Below are 19155 nucleotides of genomic sequence, written 5' to 3' on the forward strand. Positions count from 1 at the left end.
GTTCATGTATAGTTTACTTTAAACTATACATGAACATGTATAGTTTCCAGGTCATGTGATCAATTGACTCAAAATCAGTGTGGAATCATTGTACTCCACTGGCTGCATGAGATACACCTCTTGTTTTTACATTTTAAATCTGTTCACATTTTGAATTAATTTTAAGAAGCAAAGAAGAGGTTTAATTGGAGCGAAGAGGACGTTTTCCCGCAGTAAAGAAGAGGGAAAAGCGGAGCGAATGTCTGTCGAATATCCAACGTAAAACTAATTTCATTGTGGTTGAACACGAAGCGATCGCAGCTCACAGCAACTCCCATTGAAAATAACGGAGAAACGACCTGAGCTTCTGGCATTTTTACACAAAACAAACGCAATAACATCTAAAAACCCAGTTAATATATCCAGGAGAGTTTTAGGCACAATATACAAAGAGTTTTATGTTGCGATGTTAATGCTGTTCTTCTTCTTCTTTTTATTTCCGGCATACTAGGCACGGCTAGTGCTTTGCTGCCCCCCACTTGTCAGAATGTTCACCTAGAAAACACAATTAATTATCTGCCCTACACTTATATTATAATACCCTCTGCTCCTCAGAAAGTTTATGACTGCCATTGCCCTCTCTTTAGGGGAAGCTCCTTGACCTAGAATGGTCCTTAGGGGTTAATGCTGCTGTCCGTGTGCAGCGGTTTAAGTGACGACTGATCAGAGCGTCTTCGTCTTCTTCTTCGTGCAATTTATTGGCGGTTGGCATCCAGAATGTTGCATTACCGCCACCAACTGTACAATCGTGAAACTACAGATGTGGAGCATCGACGAAGGAGTGACAATAAATCAATCAATCAATCCATCCTATCAAAAAGCCCTGTGTTCTTAAGGAACTTAACCACAAATGATCAGAGCGTCTCAGTGCAGTTGTATTAATGACAGCGTACCTTTTTTGTTTGGACCCGGAAGTTGAAAATCACATGATGCGTTACGTCACACTTAACAACCGGATTCCGAGCACATAGCGCCACAGTGAAGATGGCGTGTTGTGGAGGAAGATGTTTGTGCTGCTGCACAGAAGGAGACACCCGGACCCCGGAGGAGCTGGTAAGATGCGTCTTATTACCGGACACAGAGAGGACACGAAACACACAACCACGTTTAATTTTCTCAGGCCACGCCCCGCCTTTCATGTTTCTAGTCTTTTTAAACAGACCATCTACGCTGTGACGTCACAAGAGTCATCCTATTTACTAAATCAGTTTTGAAACAAGTAAACGCAGGCCACCATTCCCAGGTCCAGAACTTTGGATCTGAGTCCAAGTGGACCATAAAACTAAAAAGCAGGTTTCCAGGTTCATGTGATTCAGTTTGAAAGAGGTCCTGTGCACCTGATTGGAGCCATGCACCAGACCAGAACCGCACACGCTGACCCAGTGTGCACCAGACCAGAACCGCACACGCTGACCCAGTGTGCACCAGACCAGAACCCCACAGGCTGGTCCAGTGTGCGCCGGACCAGAACCCCACAGGCTGGTCCAGTGTGCGCCAGACCAGAACCGCACATGCTGACCCAGTGTGCGCCAGGCCAGAACCCCACAGGATGGTCCAGTGTGCGCCGGACCAGAACCCCACAGGCTGGTCCAGTGTGCACCAGACCAGAACCGCACACGCTGACCCAGTGTGCACCAGACCAGAACCGCACACGCTGACCCAGTGTGCACCAGACCAGAACCCCACAGGATGGTCTAGTGTGCGCCGGACCAGAACCGCACATGCTGACCCAGTGTGCGCCAGGCCAGAACCCCACATGCTGACCCAGTGTGCGCCAGGCCAGAACCCCACAGGATGGTCCAGTGTGCGCCGGACCAGAACTGCACATGCTGATCCAGTATTCGCTGGACCAGAACGCCACACCCTGGTCCAACATGCCAGACCACCCCACATGCTCATCCAGCGTGCACCGGAACAGAACCCCACACGCTGGTCTGGGGCACGCTGGACCAGAGCTGCACTCACTGGCGAGTACGTTGCATGTTGTTGTGAACCAGAAGCAACAATTATGACTTTCTCTATGACTCTCGACATGCTTCTGGACTTTAGTACTGTCCGTGTGTGTGTGGGGGGGGGGGGGGTCTGCAGCCCATATATGGGTAAAGAGGTGGAGTGTAGGTGACCTGGGTGGGACAAGCTTAGCTAACAGCCTTGGCTTGGGTGTTTATGACATCATATTTTTGAGGGCTGAGTGGTGATTCTCATAACGCTTTTCTTTGGTGTGGTCATGAAAAATTACGACTCACTTATTTCTTCAGTTAATTTGGATTTACTACCCGAAGCCATAATGCCGTCAATAGCGACTAAAAATACTAACACTGTTATCATCGTACTGACGAGGTCAGCTAGCAGTCAACATACAAGAGGAAAAACCAGCGATTAGGTTTTTTGTTTGTTTGTTTTAAATGTGTATTTGTTAGCCAGTGGAAAAGCAGTTTGTCCTTCCTGGTTGAAACTCACCTCTGCATTCTCCATGTCAGGAAGAGCCTCCGGAGTAAAACTGGTGCCAAATCAACATGTAGATGAATATTGGATCTGCTATGAAAAAACAGTGGGAGGGGCCAAAAGAACTCTCATATTTGTTAATCAGTTTGGAGATAACAGAGCAGAAGTTCTCCCAGCAACAACAAACCAATGATCAGTGTCCGTGAAGCCCTCAGCCAATCACAGCAAAGGTGTGTCATGGGGGCGGTTCTGAGACGATGAATCATAAGAACTTGACCTGACAGGAAGTGGTTTCTGTCTGATGTCCAGTCAGCGTTCAGCCTTTTTCCCAAAAGATTAAAGGAATGTGGTGGATTAGTTTGTTGAAGTCCCACTCCAATTGGTAGATATAGAGTTGTGCTCAAAAGTTTACATACCCTGGCAGAATTATTGATTTATTTTTTTATTTTTTGGCCGTTTTTCAGAGAATATGAATGATAACACAAAACTTTTTTTCTACTCATGGTTCGTGGTTGGCTGAAGCCATTTATTGTTATTGTTTTTAAATCTTTTTTTTTTCCATTTTTTTTTCTTCCAAAACTTTATTTCAACAAATACAACAACAAACAAATGAACAAAACACAAGGCCAAAGAGATATAGAAAGGAAAAAAGAAGAGGAAGAAGAAAAAAAAAAAGTTCCTTTTTTTGTAATATTTAAAGTAAACTATACATGAACATCAGAATGCCAGGCAAAAGCAATTGTATATATATTACATACATTTTTTTGTAACACAATGGAAAAAAAAAATACAAAAGAAAATGTCTATTCAATATGAGATCAAGAAATGTTGAATATATTAAGTGACAAGCAGCTATTATATGTAAACATTGCTTTTTGATTTGAACTCTTTACTATGGAGGACAAATACATTTCATTTTCTTTTATAACAACAGGGAAAATAAAGTTGTGTTTGAAAATTTACATTTGTGTATGTAAAATTTTGAAAAAAACAATTAAATTTAAAACAATATTTTTGTTTCTGAGGAGATTTGTGTGAATACCAAAAATTACATGTTCAAGTTTTAATAAAAAAGCAGGATATTTACTGATAAATTGCTGACAATCTTTCCAAAAGATTTTCATGACTGGACAGTTCCAGAAGAGGTGACTAATAGTTTCAGAAGTTTTTTTGCAAAAAGAACAGCTGGGATCAATAGTTTTGAGAAATTTTACCATATATTGATTAGTGGGGTAAATTCTATGCAAAAGTTTAAACGCTACATCTTTCATTTTGTTATTTACCATAAGTTTTTGGAGGATGGACCAGCTCTTGTTACAGATACTATCATTTACAAAGTTTTGCCGGTAAATAATTACATTGGGCACAGATATTATATCCTGTTGAAATAGGGCACGAATTCTTTTGTTATTTTTATGAGCATTAGATGCAAAACAAGCTTTCCTAACAGCAGTGTCAGTTACACATGATACAGACATAGTTCCATTAAAGCAGTTCGACTTGAACAGTTCACAAATTTCTTTGGAAACCGCATCAAACACAATTGCATATTCCTTCGGTGTTGTTTTTAAATCATAATGATAACAGAAACAACCCAAATGACCCTGATCAGAAGTTTCCATCCCCCTGTTCTTCATACTGTGTGTTGCCCCCTTTAACTTCAGTGACAGCTTGGAGTCTTTGGTGGTCGTTGTGAAGTTGTGGCTCTCTGATGGTGAAGCTGCCATTGAATATGTTTTGGACTTTATGTACATCAGTTATGTAGATATACAAACAGTATGACTCTCTTGTAAAACTGAAGAAGAGTGAGGAAAGCCACCAAGACACCCAGACAACCCAGAAGAAGTTACAGGCTTCTGTGGCTGTGATTGGAGAAATTGTGCACAGTGTTTTTGCACTTTTTTTGCAAAATTTTTGAGCACAACTGTATGCTGTTCCAGACACATGGTGCCATACAGATCACCTGATGTCTTGGTGGTACGTGTACAGCCATGTTGGTGGTTGGCCAGTTGCCCTGTTGAGCTGATGACTGTTTTAGAAGAAGTGGGACCAGTGGGCTGAGCCAGACTCTGATGAACTGTGGATGAAACAGCAGGTGTTGGTGCAGCTGAAGGAGTGCCGTCTTGTCCGACTGCATTCCACTTCACCTTCTGACACATCAGCACCTTTTGTTTGTAGGATTACTGGGTTTTCAACTGATCAATCCATATCAGTCAGCAGAACTTTAATTCTGGTCTAGTTGGTGTTCAGATATGGATTTTGCACATTTTTTAAAATCTTTGATGTCAGCTGTGAGACATGGTGTCTTTTGCCATCTCTGTCTTCCTGAAGAAGTAAAATGTTGTTCAAGTATTGAAACACGATGCATTCATGATAAAAAACACACTGCAGGAAATTGCAGCTTCACTGTTTGTAAATGTGGACCCACTGAGCAGATAAAAGCGATTAAAAACAGCCAGCACACCCGCTTTCTTGTCTTGTTCTGCAGAGGCAGAACCATAGGGGTGAGGGGCTGGGAAAGCCCCCCCCCCCACCCCATGAAGGTCCACTTTTTGTTGCTTTATGAACATTGAAACAGTGAAACAACACGACCAACACATACATGAATTGGGACAAGAACAAGCCCACTACATCTATAACAAGAAGAAAGAAAGAAAAAGATAAAAGAGGGGAGGAAAAAGAAGAGGAAGGGGGGGTATATACACCACAAGTCCCGGGTTGATGTTTTCTAACTCCTCTGCTCTGCTTCCGCAGTCACTGATTATCCTGCATTAGTTTTTGTAACTCGGATTGAGTAGACGGGGAGAGTTTTTTTGTTTTTGTTGGAATCTACAGCTTCTTAACTGCAGATATTTCCAAAAGTCCTGTTTAGGGACTTTGTATTTAGTTGCCAATTGTTGAAAGAACATTATGTTCTCACCCTCAAAAACATCTCCAACATAAATAATTCCTGACGCAACCCATGACTTCCAGTTTTTTGTTTTCCAAAATTTTGTTTTTCCCCACTTTCAACTGTTTATTATGCCAAAGAGATGACTGTTTAAGGCCAATATTATCATGTGATCTTTGCCAGGTTTCTTTGGTGAATGACAGCAGTGGATTACTGGACGGAATTTCACCTCCAGTTTGAGGCATAAAAGCCTACAGTGGAATAGGCTCCATAAGTTCCTTTTTAATCTGAACCCAGCCCAGAACTTGGGTCTCTGTGATATCTATTTTAGCCAATTGATTGAGAGAAAAGGCATAGTGATAGCAATCCACTCTTGGTAGCTGAAGGCCTCCATCTTCAGTCGCAGCATTCAGACTTTTTAAGTAAAGGGGATGGGAGACTTATGGGTAGTAGGTGCAAAATATAGCTAATTTATGAAATAATCGTCATTTTCAAGACATTTATTCTACACAACAGAGATAATCCTAATTTAGCCCAATTTTGTAAAGTGTTTTCAATTTTCAGCAGGAGGGGAAGTAAATTTTCTGTCATAATAATACAATAACATGCTTTTGGAGGGCGGTATGCATTTTCAAGAGGCCCGATGATCATGCCCAGTCGCCCAAAATGACAGATATTCGCCCAAGTTAGACGAGGGCGAATATCTGTCATTTTGGGCGACTGGCCTGTGCGTCCTCATCAAGTTGGTTGCTTTAGCTGCTGTTCATTGTCGTACTATCCATGAGAAAATCATCCGGAATATCCATATTGGGACCAAAACACACTTCTCACCTTTTCATCTTTTCCTGCTGCGTGCGCGCTATGACGTCATTTGTTTACACACAGCGGGCGGGTATAGCCAGATATTGTCGACGTAAATCTACGATACCGGCCCAGCAACGCCCCGGTAAAGTGATAATAATGTCTTTTATACCTGGTGTACGTTTTATCCCCAAGTACCCTGTAGGGAGCCAATTGAACTGCCTATATTCTGTCTAATACTTGGTGGACATAATGTAGACAGTGGCATTGCCACTGATTTTCCCCAATTTATTTTATAGCCTGAGATAAGAGAAAAAGTATCAATTAAAGGCAGAATGTGAGGAACAGCTGTATCTGGATTTGAGGTCACTAACAAAATCCACATACAGAAATAGTTTGTGTTCCATCTTTCCAGCTAAAATACCCTTAATAGCTGAATTATTCCTGATGGCCGGCTCTATGGGCTCCAATGCAAGTGCAAAAAGCAGAGGGCTCAGGGGACAGCCCTACTTTGTACCCCGGTATGAGGGGTAACAAGAGGACAAGTTCCCGTTTGTCAACACCGAGGCCTTGGGGTTGCAATATAGAAGTCTAATCAAATTTATAATGGAGGGACCTAATCCAAACCTGTTTAGTGTTCTGAACAAGTAAGTCCACTCCACTCTGTCAAAAGCTTTCTCAGCATCTAAAGATAAAGTAACTATGGGTTCAGTGGGATTTCTTGCCTGGCAGATTAAATGTAGTAGTCTACGTACATTATCTGCTGAAGACCTACCTCTAATAAATCCTACCTGATCCGGATGAATTGGGTTGGGTAGATGCACCTCCAGCCTCCTGGCTAATATCTTGGCCAGTATTTTAGCATCTGCATTTATAAGATACACTGGATGATAATTTCCACACTGCTGTGGATTTTTGCCTTTCTTATGTATCAAAGTTATTACTGCAGATTTCATACTCTCTGGCATATTACCCATCTTAATTGCATCTTGAAAAAACGCCACTAGCCTCGGTGCTAGTAGGTCTGCAGACTCTTTATAGAAATCTGTTGGCAGCTCATCGTTTCCAGGAGCTTTCCCAGAGCTCATCTTCTTTATAGCTGGTTGAACCTCTTCCAGTGTAATATCTCCCCCAGTCTCTTTTTGCTCTTCCTCAGACAGGGTTGGCAGATCCACTTGGGACAAGAACCTATCAATTTCCTCTTGTTCTATCCCATCCTGTGAAGTATATAATTTTTGATAGAATACTTAAATAATTCATTACAGTAATTTCTTCCCTGCCTGTCACTAATGTCCCATTTTCATTCTCCACAGAAGTTATTAAGGTGCCATTAAACATCTCGCAATACTTCTGTCTACACTGGAATAATGAAAATTCAGCCTTTTTCTGCAGTATGTAATTTAGTTCAAATTTCAATTTATTCAACTGGGTAAAATCTACTGGATCTGGTTGGGATGCATATTTTTTTTCAAGAACCTTAATTTCTTTCTCCAATTCAAATAATCGGATAGCAGCTTTTTTCAAATAAGAACTGTGTTGTATTAAGCGACCCCTCAAGCAGGCTTTAAATGCATCCCATTCTAGTCTGGGATTGGAAGCTGATCTTTTATTAAATTCCCAGTGCTCAAGAATTTCCTTTTTGATGAAATGGTGCGATTCTTCATTTTTGAGCAAAGAGGTGTTGAGTCTGCAACAGCCTTGAGGGGTTTCAGATTCTGTTTTAAAACCCAACACCACTTCAGCTGGTACAAGGTCCGAAAGCACAATACTTCCAATTGAAGCAGTGACAACTGCACTAACTAATTGTTTTGATAGGAAATAATCTATTCTGGAATATGAAGAGTGTGGCTTTGAACACAAGGTATATTGCCTTTCATGGGGGTTTAGAATTCTCCAGACATTGACTAAATCCAGCTTATCTTCCAAAACATCTATGGCTAGTTGTTAGTGACTTCTGATTTATCTTGGTCTCTTATCTGATTAAAATCCCTCTCAGTAATTATGTAAGTATCCCACAATTGTTTTGCCACATTGCAAATATTAGCAAAGGAATCAGGAGAGTCTGTGTTTGGTGCAGATAAATTAATGAGAGAGCATCTACTACCAAACAGATCTGCACTTATTGATAAGGTTTCATCAGTCAGACAGAACGCTGATCAGAGCTGTAATGTTGAGTTGTTTGCTCCTCGTGCACATTCTGCTGTACTCTAATAGTTTGAGCCCATTTCTTTTGCATCTCTCGCTGATGTTGTAAAACACATAAAATCTACAAGTTGTCCTTTTGATGTTGTTCCAGCTAAGGTGCTGAAGGAGGTTTTTAATACTGTTGGGGCGGGTCTCCTAACTTTTATCAATGCTTGTCTTAGATCAGGGTCTGTTCCAGCTGCTTTTAAACATGCTGTGGTTCGACCTCTTCTTAAAAAACCTCACCTGGACTCATCAGTTTTATCCAATTTTAGACCTGTGTCTCATCTGCCATTTCTATCTAAGGTTTTAGAAAAGGTTGTCTTTTTACAGTTACAATCATTTTTAGAAGACAATCTCATCCTTGAAAAATTCCAGTCTGGGTTTAGATCGCGACACAGCACTGAGTCAGCACTTTTAAAAGTTCATAATGATATTACTCTGTTGGTGGATGCAGGGAATCCTGCTGTGCTGGTTCTGTTGGACCTCACAGCAGCCTTTGATACTGTGGATCACACAGTACTTGTTTCCCGGTTGGAACATTTTATTGGCATTCATGGTACTGCACTTAAGTGGTTTAGATCATATTTGGCTGAAAGGAGCTTTTCTGTCATGATTGGGGACCTTTCCTCATCAACTGCTCCTCTGTGCTGTGGAGTGCCGCAGGGATCTGTCCTTGGGCCGATTCTATTTTCTTTGTACATTCTGCCATTGGGGTCAATTATAACCCAGCACAACCTGTCCTTTCATTGTTATGCAGATGATCTGCAAATCTATCTGCGTGTGAGGACTAATGGGAGTGATGCTTTGTCATCATTATTTAATTGTATTCGTGATGTAAAGCAGTGGCTGTCCCAAAACTTCCTTTACCTGAATGATGGTAAAACTGAGATCATGGTGTTTGAGCGCACTGGCATACCAAATGTGGTAACACCAAATTTTGGTGCTTTGGCTAACTATGTAAAACCAGCTGTCAAGAATTTGGGAGTGATATTTGACAGCTGTTTGAGGTTCGATCAACAGATAAATTCTGTTGTCAAAGCTACTTTTTTTCCAACTTCGCCTTTTGGCTAAAATAAAGCACTTTCTCAGTAGACGTGATCTTGAGACGGCCATTCATGCTTTCATCAGCTCCAGACTTGATTATTGTAATGCACTTTATTCGGGCATTAATCAGTCGTCTCTTGCACGTCTCCTGTACTCACTCCACTGGCTTCCAGTTCGTTTTAGAATTGATTTTAAAATTTTAATGTTTGTTTTTAAAGCTATTTATGGCCTTGCACCTCCCTACTTGTCTGAAATTTTAACTTTGCGCACCTACAGTAGGACATTAAGTGCGTCTGGCCAGCTTTACTTAGATGTTCCAAGGTCAAGATATTAACGCTGGGGTGATAATGCTTTCGCGGTAGCTGGCCCCAGACTGTGGAATGAGCTACCTCTTGAGTTACGTACTATTCCTGACCTAGCACTTTTTAAATCTAAGTTAAAGACTTATTTATTTAAACTGGCTTTTAACACTTAGTGGGGAGGTGACATGTTCTGTTATTTTTATGTTCTTTTTTTTATGTGTTGTTTTAAAATTTTATTTTATATGTGTTTTATTTTTGTAAATTTGTGTTTTTAATGTTAAGCACTTTGGACACCAGTCGGTGCTGTAAAGCGCTTTATAAATAAATGTTGATTGATAATGTTGAATGTTGACTTACTGCCGCCCACCTACCTTTTTTGTCCCAGAGTTGTTTGTGAAGAGTGATATTTACATTTTTACGTAATAGGATACAGACACCCCTTTGGCTAGATGAGTAGGCACGATAAAATACTTACTGACCCAATCTTTCTGCAGGTTTATTGATTCCTCATTATCTAGATGAGTTTCCTGTAAGAAACAGACATCTACCTTCTTTTGTTTAAGATACAGGAGAAGTTTCTTCCTTTTGATAGCAAGATTGGCCCCCTTAACATTCCAAGAAAGGAACTTAAATGAATCTACCATCCGAATATAACATCTGTACTATTTTACGCTCAGTCTTCATATTTAACTCTGAAAAACATACAGGTGGAACCATGTGAAAGCAGCTCCGTCTTAATGTCTCCTTGTGACTGCAATGTACACATATACAAGGAAAGAAGAGAAGAAAAAGGCCGAAAGAAAGAAAGAAAAAACTAACACTTACACTGGCTTGCAAAAGTATTCAGCCCTTTGGTATTTAACAAATTTTAATTTGTTTAAGGCATTTCAAATACAAAAAGTAAATCAGGCTTCTCAGTATAAAAATTTCTAAAATTTTCTTTCTTAGACTCAAACTGAAAGTAAAGTTCTACAACTTGATATAAATTAATAAAAATATAAAAGCCAAGATGATGGGTTGCATAAGTAATCAGCCCCTTTGGTATAATACCTGTAAATAATCAGTTTAATTGTCAGTTTTCTTCAGACAAGTCAGGGGATGGATACATGAACATTTCCAAGTCACTGAATATGTCTTAAACTTTATTTACATCAGTTATGAAGAAATACAAACAGTTTGGCACTCCATGGTAAATCTTTGTGGAGTAGACAGTTCTCAAAAACTGTGTGACTGACTGCAAGAAGGAGAAGAGTGAGGAAAGCCAAACAACCCAGAAGAAGTTACAGGCTTCTGTGGCTGTGATTGGAGAAATTGTGCACAGTGCATGTTTTGCATTTTGTATCCCCAGTTATATAGCTTCAGGATGAAGTGGTAGTGAGGAGGATTTTCTTTCACCAAAGCATTAAATCTAGGCTTGCATCTCAGATGTACCTTCTGGCAAATTGTAGCTGAACTTTCAGGTCTTCTTTTTATTAAAATCCTCCTCTGTCAGAATAAAAAGAATCAACACAATCATGTCAACATATAGACCATAAATTCTCTAAACAGGTGATCACGGTGACGTGTTTGACACTTGTATTAACAGGATAAATGTCCATCCTGTCCCTTTAGCAGCCTATCAATCAATTCAATCAATTTTTTTATATAGCGCCAAATCACAACAAACAGTTGCCCCAAGGCGCTTTATATTGTAAGACAAGGCCATACAATAATTATGTAAAACCCCAACGGTCAAAACGACCCCCTGTGAGCAAGCACTTGGCCTAGACTGTTCAAATTTACCAGATTAATTTCCTCATAAATATTTCCAGTCCAGACGAGGCAAACGATTAGGAACATAAAATAGCTGCTGCGTATGGAATGTCATTTTTATTGGTGAGAAAACCAGAACGCATGCAGAAATAAAACAATAACTTTGTTGCTTTGCTCCAGCATTGAACCATATGAACCTGAGCATAATTTTGTGTTTTATAATGAAAATGGAATAAGTTTGTCTAAATGGAGCCGTAAACGGCACCATCTTTTCCGTCCCCACGGCATTTTTGTCCGGCTGTCTTGGAAATAAAGTCCATCACCTCCTCGGGAGGGGTGAAGGTGGTTTGGATGTTGTCCGCCACAACTCTCAGCACGGCTGGGTACCGCATAGAGTAACAGAGTCATTTCTCCTGCAGCTGTCTCTTCACTCAGTCAAATTTTTTGCACTTCTGTATAACATCCTGGGAAAGATCCTGAAAGAAAGAAATCCTGTTTCCTCGCAATCCCACATGCTCCTTCTCCCAAGTTGCGCACAGCACCGCCTTTCTGGCTCCGAATTTCAGTAAACGTACCAGGACATGCCGGGCTCGATTGACTCGCTGACCTGCTCTGTGGGCACGCTCAATATCGAAATCCCAGCCCATTTCATTATCCAGCTTCTGCACAAACTTCTGCATGTCTCGCTCTTTGGTGCCCTCCTCTATTCCAACTATACGGATGTCATTGCGGCGGCCGGTGTCCTCGAGGTACATTACTTTCTCCTGCAGCTGGGCAATGGTTTTGGTTGCTGTGGCCACTGTGGCATCCAGGCTCTGACTGTGGATCTTCCAGATCTGATACTCAAGTCTCGACTTCTGTCACTCGAGCTTCCACCTTATCCACTGCTGGCTGAACTGCATCCATGCTGGATTTTAATCCGCTCATATCGGAAGCAATATTCTTTAGCAGCATTTTAATGGTCGTTATCTCGGTTGTGGTGTCTGTCTGGGATGGTTTTGGAGAAGCCGCCATGTTGTTCTCCGTGCTTCCCTCCGTCTGTTGTGTGAGGCTCCTTAAACTGTACTGTGTAAGAGTTTTCTGCACTTGCTGTATAATAAACAAAAGTTGTGCTTCTGCCGGCAAATACTTTTGGTGTTTAGAATATATCAATCAATCAATTTTATTTATATAGCGCCAAATCACAACAAACAGTTGCCCCAAGGCGCTTTATATTGTAAGGCAAGGCCATACAATAATTACGTAAAAACCCCAACGGTCAAAACAACCCCCTGTGAGCAAGCACTTGGCGACAGTGGGAAGGAAAAACTCCCTTTTAACAGGAAGAAACCTCCAGCAGAACCAGGCTCAGGGAGGGGCAGTCTTCTGCTGGGACTGGGTGCGGCTGAGGGAGAACCAGGAAAAAGACATGCTGTGGAGGGGAGCAGAGATCAATCACTAATGATTAAATACACTCAGTGCATCATGGGAACCCCCCAGCAGTCTAAGTCTATAGCAGCATAACTAAGGGATGGTTCAGGGTCACCTGATCCAGCCCTAACTATAAGCTTTAGCAAAAAGGAAAGTTTTAAGCCTAATCTTAAAAGTAGAGAGGGTGTCTGTCTCCCTGATCCGAATTGGGAGCTGGTTCCACAGGAGAGGAGCCTGAAAGCTGAAGGCTCTGCCTCCCATTCTACTCTTACAAACCCTAGGAACTACAAGTAAGCCTGCAGTCTGAGAGCAAAGCGCTCTATTGGGGTGATATGGTACTATGAGGTCCCTAAGATAAGATGGGACCTGATTATTCAAAACCTTATAAGTAAGAAGAAGAATTTTAAATTCTATTCTAGAATTAATAGGAAGCCAATGAAGAGAGGCCAATATGGGTGAGATATGCTCTCTCCGTTGTAATTTTTAAGGGGGGGAAGCTGAGAGGCTCTGCAGCAAGTACACTACGTGGCCATGTTGGGCGCTCGCTCCACTGGAAGTCCATTGACTTATTTTTTGTAATGTTTAAGAATAAAGCAGTTTGAGAAATGTTGACTTTGAAACCAGGATTAGTTTTGACTGATTTTGTCTGATTCCACTGAATGGAGCCTACGCAGCTGAGTTGGCTGAAACTCCACAGGTGTGGCCAGAAGACCTTTTTCAATCACATGTTCTCATGGTGATGACTGACTCTTGAAAAATCAGTATCTGTATTTTCAGATGATTTCAATCTTTTTCGCAGTCTCCTAATTCCACATACGTAAAAAACGTTTTGTGTTTTATTGAGGTCAGAACAAGGCTTAAAATGGTCCTCATCTTCCAGACATTCCAGAACCCAAAAGATAATCTGATCAATGTTTTAAAATCTGTATTTTATCTTAAACATGGGTTATAAGTGATCTGTAACATCCCTAATTTTCAAAGTTTCATATTAATACGATTGACAGCCCAGGTAATCTTGCTTTATCACTCTATCCTGAGCTTATGTAAGTATTTATTTGAAGAGCCGTCTCCAAGATTGAGTCTTTGTACAGTCCATCCAGAAAGTATTCCCAGCACTTCACTTTTTAAAACACATCAAGAGATACAACCCTAATTCCAATGAAGTTGGGATGTTGTATAAAATGTCAATAAAAACAGAATACAATGATTTGTAAATCTTCTTCAACCTATATTCAATTGAATACACCACAAAGACAAGATATTTAATGTTCAAACTGATAAACTTTATTGTTTTTGTGCAAATATTTGCTCATTTTGAAATGGATGCCTGCAACACATTTCAGTAAAGCTGGGACAGTGGCAACAAAAGACTGGGAAAGTTGATGAATGCTCAAAGAACACCTGTTTGGAACATTCCACAGGTGAACAGGTTAATTGGAAGTGCCGAGACGATGTATCTTGACGCCACAACAGCGCGAGGGGCACAACGGACGAAGCAAATCGGATGCCAAAAATGAAACATGTTTAATTTTTTTTTTTGTCCTCTGCTCGACGCAGAAATTAAGTGGTTTCAGCGCAAGTCAGAGCAGCAGGACAGTACTCGACATGACTGGAAGCCACACTCTCACAAGACAACGTTACCCAACGCCAGTGTATGATTCCTGCTGTGTTCCATTGTTCCTGAAGTATAAATCAGGCAGGATTGTTTTTATACAGTGTACACAATGCAGTAAAACTACACGCTCAAAAAAAAAAAAAAAAATGCTGATTGCTGCTCCTCGTTCTTCTCTCACAAAAGTGTTAAATAAAATCCATAAAAGTCCTGCTCACAGACTCCTGGGATTATTTACTGTTGCAGATGCCCCCCCCCCCCCCCGACTTCTGGTTATTGGAGGATAGCAAGTCCCTGGGGTCGGGGTAGGCAGCAGCTGACTAGCTCCTTGTACAGAGGCCCTCCAAGCAGCTCGGCCCAGCAAGTCAGTGCTGGCCAGGTTGCAGACTTTCATGTCAGCCTTGACACAGTCAGACCAGGTCTTCTTGGGTCTTCCTTGTCCTCTTCGACCAAGCATAGTTATACTCATGATGGTTTTGATGGCTGAATCAGGATGCATAACATGGCCGTACCAGTGGAGGCGTCGGGAGCGCAGTATGGTGGTCACGTTTGCTAACCCCAGCCTGATGAGGAGTGGGTTGATGGGGACATCATCTGACGCATTCACACCGCACATCCACCTCACCATCGCTAGGTTGTTGCGTTGCAGCCGTTGCAGGTCCTCAGCATTTGGCGCCCAGGTCTCGCTTGCATACAACAGCGCAGAGCGCACACAGGTGGTGTACAACCTCCCTTGCGTCTTGGGTGTGACATGCTTGGAGGTGAGGATGGTGGAAAAACAGCAGGAAAAACATGAAACGAGCAATCAGAGATGAGTGACGTCTGCTAATTCGAATCCGCATCACCTCCAAACTTCAGTGGAGTTTTCCATGGCCTAATATCTGTCTGTGGTGAAAATTTTGTCAAAACCTTGCAGTAGTTTTGACGTAATCCTGCTAACAGTCAGGCTTGGGGAGTAACGGAATACATGTAACGCATGTAACGGCCTTACATATTATTACGGCATTACCTATCCAAGGCCGCGAGGTGGAGAGAGTGAGCAGCTTTAAATATCTGGGGGTCCACATCAGTAGTGACCTCACTTGGACACTTAACACCACACAGGTGGTAAAGAAGGCTCAGCAGCGGCTGTACTTCCTGAGGAGGCTGAGGAAATTTGGCATGTCACCCAAGATTCTCAGCAACTTCTACAGCTGCATCATTGAGTCCATTCTCACCACCTCGATTACTGCGTGGTATGGCAGCTCAACGGTGAATGACCGCAAACGCCTGCAGAAAGTAGTGAAGACCGCATCAAAGATCACGAGGACGCCACTATCATCTCTGCAGAGCATCTACCATCAGAGAGTCCACAATAGAGCTGCCGCCATCATAAAAGACCCTACACATCCCCAATACGGACTGTTCACACTGCTGCCTTCAGGACGGAGGTTCAGGAGTGTGAAATGCAAAACCACCCGCTTCAAAAACTCTTTCTACCCCACTGCCATCAGACTGCTGAATGCTGCTAAGGACTGAGCAGACCCCCTGGGGTCACTTCACACTGTTACTGCACCTTACTGTTACTTTACTGTTAACTGTTAATACTTGAATCTTGCTATTTGCACATTATTTCATTTCACTTCATACTGTAACTGCACCTTTATTGTTACTTACTTTTTAATGCTTTTAATGCTTTTTTTTTTTATGTGGTCAAGACTATTTATATTTAGTTTCTTTTGTCCGTATTAGCAATTTGATATTGGAGTAAAACAAAAGTAATTGAAAGTAATTAAATTACATTACTTTAATATTATGGTACTTGGATTACGTTACTGACTACATTTTTCAACTGGTAACTAGTAACTGTATCGGAATACATTTTTAAAGTAATGTGTGTTTTCCCGTCCGTTTCACTTCCTCTTCCAGTTTTTCCTGTTAGATCAGTTTGTCATATTTAAGAAGTTGTTCCTCTTGCAGAGCGAACAGCGAGGCCTGAAACAGCATCTTAACTGTGTCCGTAATCCGGTCGGTGATATTCACGCTGCTCACCAGCTATTTGACTTTGAAAACACATTTTTGTCTGTTCCATGTTGCTAGGACGTCACTACACCAAAATGTGCTGTTTGTTTCTGCCAGTAACTAGTAAATTTGTTCATAGAATTCAGGTAGAAAGTTTGTTTTTCATTTATAATTCTGCTCAGTTATAACCAAAGGAGAACTTGCATTTTTCACTTTTAACTCTCTCTGCAGCACACAGTTTACATCGCAGACTCTTCCAGCGTCACATGTAGCAGTTCTAGGATGATACCTTTCAGCACACAAAAGGATCCAAGTCACAGGAAGGTCAAACACTAAATTCAACTAAACAACTTCCCTGGTCGCAATTTGTGCTTTTTTGCCTTCATATTTGGCATGAGTATATTGAATGACCTTGCCCATAAGCCATTACCTGTGATAAGCAGTCGACCTTGACCATCAGCGTTTACCTTGGGGTCAAGATGGCCTACAAGTAGGTCAAATTTCATATTTGAGTAAAACATGTCTTGTAATACACCAAATTAAAGGGCTTGATGAAAGGATCCAGAATATATCAAACGTTTTAAGTTATGATTTTGATGACATCATCATGAAAAAACTTGCAAAGGTTTTGATGTTTTAGGGGTGTGGAAAGAGAGTATTAATCATCATTGCAGATTCTTGTAAGTTCACATATAGTAGTCCTGTGGAGATACCTTTCAGCACACAAAAGGATCAAGGTCAAAGGTCAAGGTCACAGGAAGGTCAATCACTAAAGTCACCAAAACAACTTTCGGGTTGCAATGTGTGCTTTTTTGCCTTCATATTTGGCATGAGTATATTGAATGACCTTGCCCATAAGCCATTACCTGTGATAAGCAGTCGACCTTGACCATCAGCGTTTACCTTGGGGTCAAGATGGCCTACAAGTAGGTCAAATTTCATATTTGAGTAAAACATGTCTTGTAATACACCAAATTAAAGGGCTTGATGAAAGGATCCAGAATATATCAAACGTTTTAAGTTATGATTTTGATGACATCATCATGAAAAAACTTGCAAAGGTTTTGATGTTTTAGGGGTGTGGAAAGAGAGTATTAATCATCATTGCAGATTCTTGTAAGTTCACATATAGTAGTCCTGTGGAGATACCTTTCAGCACACAAAAGGATCAAGGTCAAAGGTCAAGGTCACAGGAAGGTCAATCACTAAAGTCACCAAAACAACTTTCGGGTTGCAATGTGTGCTTTTTTTGCATCCAGATTTGGCATGAATATCATGAATGGCCTTGTCCATCAGTCTCTCTTCATGGTGGTCGATCCTTTCTTTTTTTTTTTTTTTTTTTTTTTTAATATATATAGCGCCAAATCACGACAAAGTCGCCTCAAGGCGCTTCACATAATTCACAACAACACAGATTAATCTAAATTCAATCAGTCAATTTTCAATCAATTTTTTTTTTATATAGCGCCAAATCACAACAAACAGTTGCCCCAAGGCGCTTTATATTGTAAGGCAAGGCCATACAATAATTATGTAAAACCCCAACGGTCAAAACGACCCCCTATGAGCAAGCACTTGGCTACAGTGGGAAGGAAAAACTCCCTTTTAACAGGAAGAAACCTCCAGCAGAACCAGGCTCAGGGAGGGGCAGTCTTCTGCTGGGACTGGTTGGGGCTGAGGGAGAGAACCAGGAAAAAGACATGCTGTGGAGGGGAGCAGAGATCGATCACTAATGATTAAATGCAGAGTGGTGCATACAGAGCAAAAAGAGAAAGAAACAGTGCATCATGGGAACCCCCCAGCAGTCTACGTCTATAGCAGCATAACTAAGGGATGGTTCAGGGTCACCTGATCCAGCCCTAACTATAAGCTTTAGCAAAAAGGAAAGTTTTAATCCTAATCTTAAAAGTAGAGAGGGTGTCTGTCTCCCTGATCTGAATTGGGAGCTGGTTCCACAGGAGAGGAGCCTGAAAGCTGAAGGCTCTGCCTCCCATTCTACTCTTACAAACCCTAGGAACTACAAGTAAGCCTGCAGTCTGAGAGCGAAGCGCTCTATTGGGGTGATATGGTACTACGAGGTCCCTAAGATAAGATGGGACCTGATTATTCAAAACCTTATAAGTAAGAAGAAGAATTTTAAATTCTATTCTAGAATTAACAGGAAGCCAATGAAGAGAGGCCAATATGGGTGAGATATGCTCTCTCCTTCTAGTCCCCGTCAGTATTCTAGCTGCAGCATTTTGAATTAACTGAAGGCTTTTTAGGGAACTTTTAGGACAACCTGATAATAATGAATTACAATAGTCCAGCCTAGAGGAAATAAATGCATGAATTAGTTTTTCAGCATCACTCTGAGACAAGACCTTTCTGATTTTAGAGATATTGCGTAAATGCAAAAAAGCAGTCCTACATATTTGTTTAATATGCGCTTTGAATGACATATCCTGATCAAAAATGACTCCAAGATTTCTCACAGTATTACTAGAGGTCAGGGTAATGCCATCCAGATTAAGGATCTGGTTAGACACCATGTTTCTAAGATTTGTGGGGCCAAGTACAATAACTTCAGTTTTATCTGAGTTTAAAAGCAGGAAATTAGAGGTCATCAAATTCAAAATTAAAAGCAAGAAAAGCTCAGTTAAAAGATAAAACACAGTAGAATAAAAAGAAAT

General features: G+C 41.2%; 1 protein-coding gene across 1 annotated transcript in view; it reads left to right on the plus strand.

The window, feature by feature from the left end:
- The first annotated feature begins 1004 nt into the window (after positions 1–1004).
- Positions 1005–19155, plus strand: part of clcn6 (chloride channel 6) — a 192142-nt gene continuing 173991 nt past the window's right edge. The window contains exon 1 of the mRNA XM_034173132.1: positions 1005–1092. Within this exon, the coding sequence (XP_034029023.1) occupies positions 1024–1092 (69 nt within the window). The 5' untranslated portion in view covers positions 1005–1023. The remainder of the gene's footprint in view (positions 1093–19155) is intronic.

This window comes from Thalassophryne amazonica, chromosome 6, assembly GCF_902500255.1.
Source record: "Thalassophryne amazonica chromosome 6, fThaAma1.1, whole genome shotgun sequence".
Lineage (NCBI taxonomy): Eukaryota > Metazoa > Chordata > Actinopteri > Batrachoidiformes > Batrachoididae > Thalassophryne > Thalassophryne amazonica.